Source organism: Eleutherodactylus coqui, chromosome 5, assembly GCF_035609145.1.
Source record: "Eleutherodactylus coqui strain aEleCoq1 chromosome 5, aEleCoq1.hap1, whole genome shotgun sequence".
Taxonomy (NCBI): Eukaryota; Metazoa; Chordata; class Amphibia; order Anura; family Eleutherodactylidae; genus Eleutherodactylus; species Eleutherodactylus coqui.
Window position 1 is genome coordinate 101,458,256 of NC_089841.1, and position 15,260 is coordinate 101,473,515.

The window sequence follows — 15,260 nt, forward strand, 5'->3', positions numbered from 1 at the left end:
ATCTTGAACAAACATAAGGATATGTTCATACTTGTCATATTTATTTCTGAAATTTCAGTTGCATGGGGTTTTATGAATTCCATGCACAAGCAGTAGAAGTAACCCATTTAGGTGTGTGGAGGACATTTTCAGTTGCAGAAATCTGACATGTATAAACCCTAATAGTTGCTGAAGAGGAGGTTTGGGTAAGCGGCTCCTGACTTCTCTGTCAATAGTTATATTAAATAAATTCTGTCAAGTTTAAAATTATTCTCCATTCTCAGGGTGGGAGACCAACTGCAGGGACCCCCACTAATCACAAGAACTGGGGTCCTGCCCCCCTCCCCCTTTCTTCCCACATGAATGGAGTGTTAGTAAACCATGCACACTACTGCTCCATTCATCTCTATGGGACTGTAGACATGCTCCCAAGTGCAGCACCTTAGTACCTTTGGCTATAAAGAAGCAGGACTTGTTTTGCTCCACATGTTTGCCAATGTCCAATACGTGTCACAAGTCCACAATCTATCAATAGTAAAATATCTGGAGAATAATCATTAGAAAACTAATACAGACTCTATAAAACAAATGCACTTTGAGTTAAAACCTCTTCCAGAAAGTAATTTGCTGAGTAAATATGTGTCAAATCTGTATGGAAATTTATAAAGAATCCGACTCTTTGGAGAAAAAATATTGCAAAGTATTAATTTATGTTTAATAACAGCAATGACAAATTACAAGCATTTTATAGAAAAGGCTTAAAACTAGTTTTGTGGCACATAGTTGACATAATGGCCTGAAAAAGATCTATTACTCTTATCATTGTTGACTTATGATAAAACCAATGGAAACTATTATTATTTTGCAGAGAAAACAATAAAACACTTTAGCACTTGAGGGAAACTTTAATGTAATTTCAGGAAGTTTTATGAAATTTATTTTTTACTATTTTGCAGGGTAAGCCATTACATTATGATCACAAGCATAACTGCTGCTTTCATATGTGATTTAGCAAAGTTTGACATTAATGATTTTTATGTAATCTGCTGGCAATGCACCTCTCTTATGTGAGATCATATATCACTTTAATCAATGGGTTTTAGATACATTAAAGAGTACCTACACTTTTTATGTACTTAATAGGTGACTTTAAGCATTTTTGAAATAGGTTTTATCAGATTATCTTGTAAATTTTTCTTACAAAACCCTATTTAGCTGTACAACTAGGTGAAGACAGGAGTGCGAAATCCATTTGCCCCTCCCTACATAGCAGTAAAGGGAGCTCCATCCAGCTGTGTCTGCTGCTGTTCTCTCCAGAGCACTTGTAGATACACTGTTGCAATATACAGTTCTTCTCCTTACAGAACTCTCGCTCACTGCCAGACCTGATGCACTGTCAAGTTATAGTGTATGTCACTGATGCACTGTCACACTCCTGACACAGCGCGGTGCCGGGGACAGTGGCAGGAGAGAGAGGATTTATAGAATACCCTGGTGGTCTGACAGACACATTTGGGGACACAGGAGAACTGAGATTACATTAAATGATCATTATTAGAGATGAGCGAGCATACTCGTCCGAGCTTGATGCTCGTTCGAGTATTAGGGTGCTCGAGATGCTCGTTACTCGAGACGAGCACCACGCGGTACTCGTCTCGATTAAACGAGCACTGACCATTGAATTCAATGGAGCCGGCAATACAGCCGGCTCCATTGAAAGCAATGGGCTGCCGGCGATCGCGGGATGAATTGTCGGGAAGGGCTTAAATATATAAGCCCTTCCCTACAATTCATCCAGAAATGTGTAAAAATAAAAAATATATATACTCACCTTGTCCCGGCAGAACGATGTTAGCCCATTGAATTCAATGGAGCCAGCAATACAGCCGGCTCCATTGAAAGCAATGGGCTGCCAGTGATCGTGGGATGAATTGTCGGGAAGGGCTTAAATATATAAGCCCTTCCCTGCAATTCATCCAGAAATGTGTAAAAATAAAAAAAAATATATATACTCACCTTGTCCCGGCAGACGGAGTTCAGCGCGGCCGGCCTGCAGTGGGTGTGAAGGGGGTGTGAGTCAGACATGCTGAGATCTCACTTGAGATCTCACAGCTGAGATTCATGAATTCATGAATGGGTGAGTGAGTGTTGCCTCTGATTGGCTCAGCGCAGCTCTCAGCTGAATGACAGCAGTTCAGCACCACAGTGCAGGGGACAGCAGGAGAAGACGCGGCTGTGCCCCGGCAGCTGAAGGGAGGTGAGTATCTATTTTTTTTTGTTTTTTAAATCACTTTTAATTCATTTCCAGGGAAAGGCTTATATGTAAAGCCCTTCCCTGAAAAAGAATTCAGGTGTGCCAGCGGACCATTGTCTTCAATGGAGTCGCCGGCAGCAGCAGCGGCTCCATTGAAGAGAATGCCTGCATTTTTATTCTTTTTTACACTAAAATCTTTCTTTTTCAGGTAAGGGCTTATATTTTTAAGCCCTTCCCGAAAATTCATCTCGCGCTCGCCGGCAGCCCATTGCTTTCAATGGAGCCGGCTGTATTGCCGGCTCAATTGAATTCAATGGGTTAACATCGCTCTTCTCTGCCACAGCTGTTACAGCTGTGGCAGAGGAGAACGATCGTTATGTTGACAGGGGGGGGGGGGGTCTCACTCTTGCCACTATTGTGGCTTAATAGTGAGACTTCGAAACCCGAAATGCAGCCCTGCATGTTGCTCCTCGCCTGCCCTATCCATTTCTGTGTTTTTTACATGACTTTGGTGATTTGCTAAGATTTTCACAAATGAAAACCTTAGCGGAGCACCAGTCATATACAAAAATGCTCGAGTCGCCCATTGACTTCAATGGGGTTCGTTACTCGAAACGAACTCTCGAGCATCACTGAAAGTTCGACTCCAGTAACGAGCACCCGAGCATTTTCGTGCTCGCTCATCTCTAATCATTATCCATTTAGTCGACCATTGCTGACCATGGTATACACAGCATTCTTGTCCAGCATTATAGTTCGAAAGCATCAAATTTCCTTCTATCTGCCTGCCTGAGTGTCCAACTTTCATTACTTTACATTAAATAAAAGGCAGCTATTAATAAAATGGAATTGTTTATTGGGAACAGTAAGTTTACAACTTCTCTAGAGAGAACAGCAGCAGACACAGCTGGATCAAGCTCCCTATACTGCTATACAGTGAGGTAAAGATGAATTTCTCAGCCAAATCTTTACCTAGCTAGACAGCTGAAGAAAGGTTTTGTAAGTAAAATGTACAGAATAGGCTGAAAAAAAACTATTGCAAAAATCCTTAAAATCCCCTATTCTGTATTTGAAAAATGTATTAGTGATTTTAAAGCTTCCCAAAATATTATTATAAAAGTTTTACCACAAATACTTATTAAATTCTTTTTTTAGTACATAAACATTTTGTTTTAGCACTTTTTCTGGATTTAAAAAGTAGCTGATTCTTAACTAGTAGCTTTTGAGTTTTCATGTTGTATTAGTCATCTAATATCTATGGTAAATGATCATGTTAAGTAAATAATTCCTTTTTACCCCAGTAACTACTTACAGCTACTTACAGACATAGACACACTGTACTTTGACCCAATGGCCCATTGGCCAGTAGAGCAAAATATGATTGTTCCCAGCAAGAGAAACCAAGTAATCTTGTAGATATGATAGCTTTTAATGGCTAACAAAAATACATGATGTTATAGCGAGCATTCAAACCTATGCAGGGTTCTTCCTTAGGCTTAAATTGAATAGATCAGAAGAGGCATATAGATACATACATATTTTAAAAAGGCACAGACATGGTGTGAATAATTTGCACTTAAAACAATACATAACAGAATGAGTAGAGGAGTAAATACTTAACCCTTTCCAATCCAATTTGTATCCTGGTTTTCCTAGGGGGCTTACGCTTTTTCTGCCGTTATACAACGGCACTATCTGCTGGCTAAAGCCAGTACTGCATGAGGTGACACGTTGGATAGGCTCAGACAGCAGAGAGGCTGGCAATACACAGTAAGAGAACCTCGACGGACGTCTTCCAACATCAGAGCTGTACAGCCTTAAATCATAATGTTTTTAGACGTCAGACAGTGGATTGGAAAGGGTTAATTAGTCCGCTGATAAGGGATGTGAAAGTTTTATGGTCAGAATTTTTGTTAGGGGGTCACCAGGCCAATGTATTATGTCTGCTCCAGATTATTCATATTCTCCACTGATGCAAGAATCCCACTCCAAGGTTCATTCTGGTCTTGAAGTTATTCCAGACTTAAACTTATACTTCCAAATTCCTCTGTGATGTTGGGATTTGAAATAGCCTTTTAATATAGTAACTTTCATATGTTTTATGTTGTGTCTGTGACTATATATATATATATATATATATATATATATACACACACCTTTACTGATGTATTCCACTCAAGCCTGAGGAAGAACCCAGAGTAGGTTCAAAAGCTCGCCATCATGTATTTTTGTTAGCCATTAAAAGGAATTATATCTACAAGATTGCTAGATTACTTGGTTTCTCTTACTGAGAGCAATCACATTTTACTTTTTTCTTTGTAATGTCATTATAATCTTATACCATTTCAAGAACATTATTTGCTTTATCTGTGCTTTTTTTAAATAAATATTGTCATATCACAAGCAAACATTTGCACATAACAAGCATATAATAAGAACAGAATACAGTACAGTAATAAAGCAATCTATGCACACACAACAAACATGCTAAAAGGTAAAACCTGAAACATTATTGCCATTTCTGGATGCATTTTAAATGGATAATTAATGCAGTTCAATGGGTTTCCATCCAATTTTGCACCAAATCAAACATAAACCTCATTCTAAAAGTGTTATTATGCAAAAATAAAGACACTTGCATCAATACTTTGACATCTCATTATAAAGAGGCTCATTTTTCATAGACAAGGCTCATTACACAACCGTTGTATTATGTATTTGGCTGCTTAAAAACATAGCTTTGGCTAGAGTGCAATCTTTTTGATTATTTCATTACGTTTAAACAGCATGCTGAGTTATCATTCATAATTAAACAACTCGTATTGAATATTTTTCTCCTAATAGTACAGTTTAACCAACATTGAAGAAAACGGCAATATTTTATCATGCATCTCACACAGCCAAGAATCTGTGGAGAGATATTTACGATCTGTTTATCTGAAGGTCGTTGACATGTATGAATTCTGCCTTCTATCATTCTGTACTATTTTACAATGCAAATCAGAATGCGAATATTCTACAAGTCAAAAAATTGAACATTAGCTGACTTTATAAATGTATCACTTTGCCGCTCTGAGTGGAATATGAAGATGTTACTCAGTCTCCACACTCAAAGTAGACATTTTTCAAAATACATTTAGGAATATTGTTATTATTTTAGGGATAGAGGATTAGACTATTCTAAAGCCTGGACAATACTCAACTGTGCAGAGGTGAAGGCAGATTTACTAATCACAAGAGGATAAAATGAAAATAAAAAATAGTGAAAAGCGCTGAACAATAAGCCATCCAAATTGGCCATACATTTGCCTCTAGCACTAGTGTTCTGGACTAGTGTTGAGAAAGCTGAACAAGTAGAACCCTGTTTCAGGTCAAACTTAACTAAAAGTTTGGTTCAGCATGAACTTGAGCTGAGTTTTTACAAAGTTGATGGGCAATAGACAGCAATAGCACTGGAACTGGTCATATTTTGCTAAGAGAAAAAGAACAACAATAATCCAATGGGCATAAAAATTTAAAAGCTGAATCACTGAGCAGTGGAAAAAACATCCCCTGGTTAGATGAATCAGATTTTTGTTGCACCCTGCTAATGGAAGGGTCAGAGCTTGGTGCAACTAAAATAAATTATAATATATTAGTTCCGGATCGTGGTAGTGGAATAATAATGTGTTGAATGGTTTTCCGTCACACTTTGAGTCCTCTGATACCTGTGGTTGGACACCATAACAAATTACCGATGTTCTGAAAACCAAAGGGCATCTAACATGCTACTATATGGATGTCACTAATAAAGTGTCCATTCAGTGTATATCAAAGAACTAGGAGAAGGGCCAGAGGTTAGGAAAAGAACTAATGGGAGAGAGGAATATATAAGAATGACTAAGCCATTAGTCATGTATGTAATTTTGTCATGTGTTGCCTTAGAAACAAGTTACTTATTGTTATGTACCAGGAGAGCTGGCATTTAATGTCAAAGGATTTCATGGGATAGAATTGATGTTTATCAAGACTTAGCTACGATCTATTTGTCCAGCAGAAAAAGGTTTATAGTTTTTTTTAAGTGTATGAATAGTCCTCTGTATAAATGGATCATGGGAGAGATTTCTGTATCTGACCCTTAATATATTTATATATATTTATTAGGTCACCCCTCAGCCAAACCGATCTAATAACTAAACTAAAAAAAAAACAATTTTGATAGCCTTTCTGGGTATTGTAGTCCACCCATTTCATATATTGCTATAGCTACCTGCCTTTAAACCCGCTAAGCTCTAAAATATTCTTCTGAAGTACCGATGCCCCAAACTGTATACAATATTCCATGTGGTCTGACCAGTGACTTGTAAAGAGGCAGTACAATTTTCTCGTCATGTGCCCCTAGACCTGTTTTGGTGCACATCATGATCCTATTTGCCTTGGCAGCAGCTGACTGACACTGGTTGCTCCAGTTAAGCAAAATGCCATTTTTTGAGCGAGCCAGCGATAGTCCTGTGCAACAGCACAGAAGCGCGTGTATGTGGGGACGAGTGTCGGGCATCATTTGCCCAACATTTGCCCCTTCTAAATGGGTCTTTACTCTCCTTGGCAATAAGCATCCTCTGTCTCAATCTTTGCTGCTTTTATCTGCTTTTTACATAAGTTTTATCCTTATAGATTTTGGGGGCTTCTTCACTTGTTTTTATAGTAGTTTAAATGCTTTCTTTTTATTGTTTATTGCCCACTTTATACCTCTATTGAGCCTCATTGGTTTTCTCCTACTCCTAACCTTTTTATTTCTGTATGGTATGAACCGCTCACAGTAAGTATTTAAAATGTTTTTAAACATTTCCCATTTACTATCTATACTATTATTTTTGACATTATCCCAATCAATAATATTAAAGGCATCTCTGAGTTGATTTCCTTGTCTTTCTAACATTTAGTACTTTTGAAGCTCCCCTATAAATGTCTCTTTTGAAAGACAAATGGAAATGTATTATATTATGGTCACTATTTTCCAGGTGCCCCCGACGTGCACCTCTGTTATTCTGTTAGGTCTGTTGGTTAATATTGAGTGCAAAATAGCCGTCCCTCTATTTGGGTCATGAACAAATTGGGTAAGGTAATTATCTTTAGTTATTGACAGAAACATGTTACCTTTCTGAGATCCACAGGTTTCAGCTTCCCAGTTTATATCTGGATAGTCATCCTCATTATAATTTGTTGCTTCATCTATTTGCCTCATTAATAGATTTTCAGTGGCTTCTTTTATATTTGGTGGCCTATAAAGAACCCCTATGAGGATTTTATTATTGTTTTTCCCTCCATGTATCTCTACTAGAGATGAGCGAACACGTTCGGCCCCGCCCCTTTTTCGCCCGAACACCGAACCTTGCGAACACTTCAGTGTTCGGGCGAAAAAGTTCGGGGGCCGCCGTGGCAGCGCGGGGGGGTGCGGCGGGGAGTGGGGGGGAGAGGGAGAGAGAGAGGGCTCCCCCCTGTTCCCCGCTACTGCCGCCCGCGCCGCCGCGCATCTCCCCGCCCCCCGGCGGCACCCGGACACTTACGCGCGAACACTGCAGTGTTCGGCAAAGCGGGTGTCCGGGTGCGGATGTGTCCGTAACGGACACGTTCGCTCATCTCTAATCTCTACCCATACAAATTCTCCATGTTATAATAATAATAATAAACTTTATTTGTATAGCGCCAACATATTCCGCAGCGCTTACATAGACAGGGGGAATACAGAAAGACAAAATACAAACATTACAGAACCACGGTTACATATAGTAATCAGTTGATGGAAACAATAGGGGTGCGGGTCCTGCTCCAACGAGCTTACATACTACAAGTAATGGGGTGATACAGAAGGTAAAGGGGCTGGAGATGTGCACGGTATGGCGAGGTGGAGAGTGAGCGATGCTATACACATAGACAATGGTCAGACATTTAGCCGTGTGACGGCAGAAACGGTATGACCACAGGAGCGGTTTATGATGGCTAGCAGGGATTGCAGTCAGTAGGTCAGGGAGCATGTTATCAGGCGGAGTGCAGAGAGGTTTGTTTAGGGAATGCGGTATGCCTCCCTGAAGAGGTGCGTTTTTAGAGCACGCCTGAAGTTCTGCGAGTCCTGGATTGCTCGGGTAGCCTTTGGTAGTGCGTTCCAGAGGACCGATGCTGCTCTGGAGAAGTCTTGGAGGCGGGAATGAGAAGTTCGAATGAAAGGGGCACTCAGTCTGGTTTCATTAGCAGAGCGGAGAGTCCGGGCTGGTTGATGGATTGAGATGAGGGAGGCGATATAGGGTGGTGCTGCACTGTGGAGGGCTTTGTGGATGAAGGTAGCGAGTTTGAATTGAATTCTGTATTTAACGGGCAGCCAGTGCAGTGACCGGCATAGGACAGAGGCGTCCGAGTAGCGGCTGGACAGGAAGATGAGCCTGGCTGCCGCATTCAGGATGGACTGGAGAGGGTAGAGTCTGGTGCAGGGGAGGCCGATCAGCAACGAGTTGCAGTAATCGAGCCGGGAGTGGATGAGGGCGACATATGTTCATCTCTCTCACATATATACTCTCATAGCATGGGCGTTAAACAGGATTTTACATAAAGACAAACCTCTACCAATCTCCAGTTTTTACAATCTCTTCTGAACAGATTGTAACCCTGTAAGTTCATTGCCCAGTCACAGCTTTAATCCAACCAGGTCTCAGTTGTTCTGCTATATCGTAGTTTTCCTCAGACATTATTACTTCCTGGTTATCAACCTTATTAGTCAGACTTGCAGCATTAGTCACCATGAAGTGTATCCCTATTCACTATTCTGTCAGTTTTACCCGTACTAACCCCTCCCACCACTCTACCCCTGTTTCCATTACGCAGTCCCATTTCACAGTCTATACCATTTTCCCCATTGCTTTTGCTTTTGCAAATTGTCCAATGGTTTAAAGCTCTGCAAATAGATGAACCAATTATATTCTATTTTGTACACACATTAGACTTGAAAGAAATATTACATTTAATTTTCCCTCTTTTTCTACTCTGGATTGTTCATTAAAATGATACTACCTAAGCATCTTTTAAGACGTCTATGATCAGTTTTCTGCTTCTGTGAATGAATGTTTGGGTGGCAGTTGAAGAAGACCTTCAACCTAGAAACTGGTCAGGTAGATATGCCCATCAGAACATGGGCTATTGCATCAAACCACAAATATGGACAACTAGGGTTCTTTTCTATTATGAAGGAAGACAAAGAGCATTAGCCAGCAGGCTGGTTCTAAAGGAAAAAGCTTGAACCATCTAAAAATACTTTGCTTTGCTGGCCATGCCAACATTGAATTCGAGGGCTAATTGGAATGTCCTGATGTATTGTTTAAATAATCCAACCTATCTTTTCAATAAATGTTAGACACGAATTGGGTTGTATCATTGTTCCACAGCCTATTAGCAAGAGGACAACTAAGTATTCATACTCTGTTCAACAACCTGCAAAACACAGTCTCACATGGAAAACCTCAGACAGAAATATCTTGCATCCCGGAGGCAGGAAAGATTGAAGATTTACAGTGAGTTGAGGAAAAGAATTTATAATCTTCTTGTTTTCTTTTGCGGCCCCATAAACTCACAAAAAAATCTTACCAATCCATTGTGTATTTTAACCATTGACATTTTAAAATATGTAAGAGAATATCCCTTTATTAAAGGAAATGGGGGAATGTGTCATCAGAAAATGACCTATTATAGAAATCACATTTTTGTGTTAAACATACACTTAAAATATTTTGGTGATTTTTTTTTTTTTAATTTTCAGTCACCATCCATATTAAAAAAAAAATTCTAAAAGGGCAGCCTCCATAGTCGTGAATAGACAACAAAATTAAAAAAAAACATGCAATCATAAAATTAAAGCAGATTTTAAAAAATTGAAAATGATCTTTCTGGTTTTAATTAATACTACATTATTTTGGTCATAAATCCTTGACACTCTTGGTACATCAATGTAGCTGCCACACCCTCTTCAGAAGAACTATAGTTGTGAATCCAGCCATAAAGTGTGCTACATAAAAAACTAAATTGTTTAACAAATCCTACATCTGTATAAAATGGCAAGTAGACAACAAAGAAATACATCTTGTAATTAAAAGGTATGAAGTTTAAAGAGTTAACTAGGGTTTAATATTCACTGAAATTTTGACAGTGCCAGAAGTATTACTCAACATCAAATCCACATTTAATGTAGGGTTTTTCCAGATGGAACAATGTACCTAAAATACTCTGTCCATGAGGTGGTGAAAAAAGATAGCCCTGTACATCTATATATATATATATATATATATATATATATATATATATATATATATATAAAGGTGAAAAGTGCAAAAGTAAGTGCACCGCTATGTAATGTATCTTCCCAGTGATACACAAGTGTGAAATCTGGCACGAGCATTCTTTAAGTCCTAAATAGAAAAAGTAAAGGGGTCACAACTCAATTATTCAATGCTGATTGCTAAAGTAAGTGCACCCCAAATGCAATGTAACTTCCCAGTGTCATACAAGTATGAAATTTGGCACAAGCATTGTTTAGGTCCTAAATAGGATAAGTAAGGTCCTAAATAGGAATAGCAAAGGGGTCACAACTCGATTATTCAATGCTAATTGCAAAAGTAAGTGCACACCTAAGTAAGGTTCCTAATCTAATTCTCTGACTTCCCGTTGTAGTACAAACATGAAATTTGGCACAAACATTCTTTAGGTCCTAAATAGGAAAAGTAAAGGGGTTACAACTCAATTATTTAATGCTAATTGCAAAAGTATTGGCACCCCTATGTAATGTACCTAATCTAATTCTCTATCTTCCCGGTGTCTTACAAACATGAAATTTGGCACAAGCATTCTTTAGGTCCTAAATAGGATAAGTTGGGTCCTAAAGAGGAAAAGTAAAGGGCTCACAACTTGATTTTTCAATGCTAACTGCAAAAGTAAGTGCACCCCTATGTAATGTAACTTCCCGATGTCATAGAGGAGTGAAATATGTTGTGAGTATTCTTTAGGTCCTAAGTGAGGAGAGAGGGAAGGGTGGCACATTCTGCAGAGGGGCATCAGTACATGCTGCCTGAGGAGTATCTAACACTCCTGTATACATATTTTATTTCTCGTTTTCTCTAAAGTAACCACAACTTCATAAAATTTTCTGTGCAAACACCACATAAACACCTACATCAAAGTAACTTGGGTATATCAGCTTGTATATTATATTATGAAAAATATTCACATTATACAATTGAATTGCATGTGAACATGTAATACAGCAATGCATGGTAGTCTAAAATGTATTAAATGTTTGTAGTACGGAGTTCTCCGTTATGGAAATTCCATGGTTAATATAATTGCCATTTAAACTTATTCTATTTTTGGCAAAAAATGTAGATATAGAACGCAATAATTTGAAACTTTTGCAAAAACACACATAATGATAGATTGATAGGAGAAACAGTACAGCAGGTAGAATAAATTAATTACGACAAGTAGTGTATGGTTTAACAGGAACAGATAAAAAGTTTCAAACTTTTAAATAACTATTGATTCGATACAAAACTAATTAAAGGGTGAAGAATGAAAATGCAAAAACAGAGCATTGTTTCTCTAATGACTTCATTTCAACATTAACAACTTCACGCTAAGAACAGCACAGAGGCAAGGTCATACATATTATGTAAAAATGAATGCACCTTTATCTATTAATGGAATGCAGCAAAAGATTGCATAGTTTTGAATCCAAATATCCAACACACTTATTTCCATTTTTACAGTTATAACCATTAGTGGTGTCAGACATCGAACCCAAGACCTCATGTGCTGAAGTCGGCAGCCCTCACTGTTGAGCTATCCAAACTTTTGGACAGCTCTCTTCATGGACCTTAGCCTTGTTTCCAGCTCCTGCTATCCAGTCCCTGTTTTAGCTCCGCCCTGCCCCTGATTGGACATGCTATAAAAGCCTGGCCCTTCCTCTAGTAACTTGCATGATTATTGTGCTCAACTGCCTTGGTCAAGCTTCATCTCCCAAAACTGCTCTTCTACTGCCAACTGTGACTACCTGTTGATGACCTATGGCTCTCCTCCTGACAATGCTACCACCTCCTCCATTTGTACTGCAAACCATGAGTACCTGTTGATGACTTCTGCCATCCTCTCGACTACTCTACGATCTGCCACAGCTACCACATCCAGAGCTGTAGTCTAGCATCTGAAACACTATATTTCACCAATAGTAGATAAACATGGATCCATCGCCCAGGAGCCCCACCGATCAGCTGATTTCTGCAGGAAGTAGACAGCTCCCCTCTCACTACAGTTGCCAGACTTGGTATTACAGGCATTGAAGTGAATGGGAACTTTGCTTGTGATACTGCAGTGGAAACAGAGCTGTCTGCTTCCTGCAGAAATCAGCTCAATGCAATAGAACACCAACCCAGAAAACAGCTGAACAGCAGGGATCTCAGGCATCAGACCCCAACTTATCTACTACTGTACAACCCCTTTCAATCTTTCCCATATAGATATTTGAAACATATCTGCCATTATTAAAAGTTAAATACATCTGTGACACATAATTCATTGCTTCTCATTTCAAGAAATAAAACATGAGGAAATTATGAAATCAATTAATGAGCTCAACACTAGCTTTGTTACCAAGCTATTCAACACAACTATATTTTAAGGAGTTTTTTTTTTGCTTCGTACAGTGCTATTTTGCTGATAAGCTGATCACAACATATCCCACTGCTGGGACCTCTAGCCATTTGTTGCAAACTGTGGGAACCTGGCAGCAAGTATTTAGTTTTCCTACACCACCACCAGTGACCTTAGACAGTACACAGTTCCCACTGAATTTAATGGACAATTTGTGCAATGCACATTCATGTGGGGTATTCCAGATGTTCTTTGTAATCAACTTCCGCTCTGGCTAAGAGATGATGGTCCTGAATGGGTAACCCTCCCCATTAACTCAGAATGGTCATATTTAGCATTTTAAAATTAGTTTTCTAAATCTTATAACCCATTTAAGACCTTAATCCAGTAACTCTTTTATAGGGATAGAACACGAGTGGAAATGTTTATTGCAAAAGTGCAATAGAAGATGAACAGAACTATTTTTTTCAAGATCTTTGCATCTTCTTTATAACAAATTCAAGCACAAAGAGATATATACTTGATAATACCAAAAATAAAATAAAGCTGCATTGTGATCACAAGCTTGCACTTACCAACCTCCACAACACTAGAACAGTTGGGATCGTTGAAGCCAGTTGGGCATTCGCATGTATAGGTTTCCTCTGACAAACCAGACAGACATATTCCGCCATTTTCACATGGGTTGGGTTCACACACGTCCCCTGAAAAATCAAGAACATAAAAGGTTAATAAACTTTTCATAAGAACACTGATATATATGAAAAATATATTGTTTGTCTGCTGATCAGTGGCACATTTACAGGGCTCGATGATCAATCCATGTGAAAGGTCTTTAAAAAGAAGGAGTTTCTGTAATTTACTCTTTGTAGAGTTCACTATGAACATGGTGATCTAGGTTTAGTTGAGTATTGGGTTAGAAGGGCAAATATATGAATGCTAACAGCCGGCCATCTGGAACCAGTCATACAGCTAACTAGATGAAACATTGCAAACTAGCTCACATCCGCTAAACCATAACAATCAGCTGATTGTTAGATCAACCTCATTCTGATAGAAGGTTGTCCTGTTGAGACAACTCTTTCAATAGCAACTAGATGCCATAAATATGAAAGCATAAAGAAAGCTTAACAGCACTCCAAACGTATGAAAAGCATGGCTTCACGACTCCTTTGTGAGAATAATCTTGATTACCCAACCATATAGATGACCAGAAGAAGTAGAAAGCAGCTTTCAAAGTGCGGTGTCAAAAAGGATCTTTATTACATAAAAGCAGGTGAGACATTTCAGCAGAACATAGCTCATATGCTTGAGAAAGGCTACGCTCAACCAAAACATCACACCTGCCTTTAAGAAATAAAAAGATCCTTTTTTGACACCGCACTTTGGAAGTTGCCTACTGATGTTAAAAATGAAAGGATGCCACTGCTAATATAAAAACTATATCAACTACAAATTGTGCAATGTATTCACATACTAACTACCCCCTTATTTTCATTTTTTGGGTGGAAATTTCCTTTAAGCAAGCCATATTTCTTTTCATTAGCAGGTTCGACTTGCGGTACATTACTACTTATTCATAACAAAATATTCTGGTGTCAGAATGGATTGTGGCTATGCCTTATTGCTATATGTCACTAATTCTGACATATTGTTTGTACTGTGGTCTTATACAGTAGTTATAAGTGTATTTATAAGTATAATAGAGAATTTGGCTTTTAGCAACAATGACCAATATTGACGAGTATTTATTAGACATCAGAGTACACTAGACCTCATAATATAGTATAAATATGGCATTAAATAGCATAAAATACTGCATCTTATTCCACAAGTAAACATTAAGAAGCAAACAACTTCTATTCTTATCTCACTTCAATTTTCGTAAGTTGTTGACATGTTTAGCAGGTGATAATGTGACAATGAGTTTACAGGCATCTGGTGTGTCTAGTCATGCAGGTTGCACATATGTGCTGTGAACATCAGTTATAAAAGCTTAGAGAAAAACAAAACATAATTTCATTTAGAAAATTGTATATTTAGAGTCTTACGCTGCCTGTCCACGGGCATTGCGATATCCTTCTGTGGATCTCCGCCACAGGAGTCGCCGCTCAGGAGCAGGAGCCAGCTGATGGATCTCCACTGTGAGCCTATCTGACAGATAGGCTCATCGTGGAGAATCGCGGCAACGATTGGAAAGCGTGCACTGCGTTCCCCGCGGCCAGATTATCGCTGTGGGTAACGCAATGCAAAAACGCCCGTGGACAGGCAGCCTTAGATGAGGTCTCTTTTTGCTGCTTGCCCCAAGAGATGGCCCATTGGCATTTATAGGTACAGGTTGTCTATAGCAAGGGCATACTCATAT

The 15,260-nt window shown here is 38.8% G+C and overlaps 1 protein-coding gene across 1 annotated transcript in view; it reads right to left on the reverse strand.

The window, feature by feature from the left end:
- Positions 1 to 15,260, reverse strand: part of EDIL3 (EGF like repeats and discoidin domains 3) — a 649,344-nt gene that overhangs the window by 470,126 nt on the left and 163,958 nt on the right. Inside the window, exon 2 of the mRNA XM_066602963.1 lies at positions 13,471 to 13,599. Coding sequence (XP_066459060.1) covers positions 13,471 to 13,599 — 129 coding nt within the window. The remainder of the gene's footprint in view (positions 1 to 13,470; positions 13,600 to 15,260) is intronic.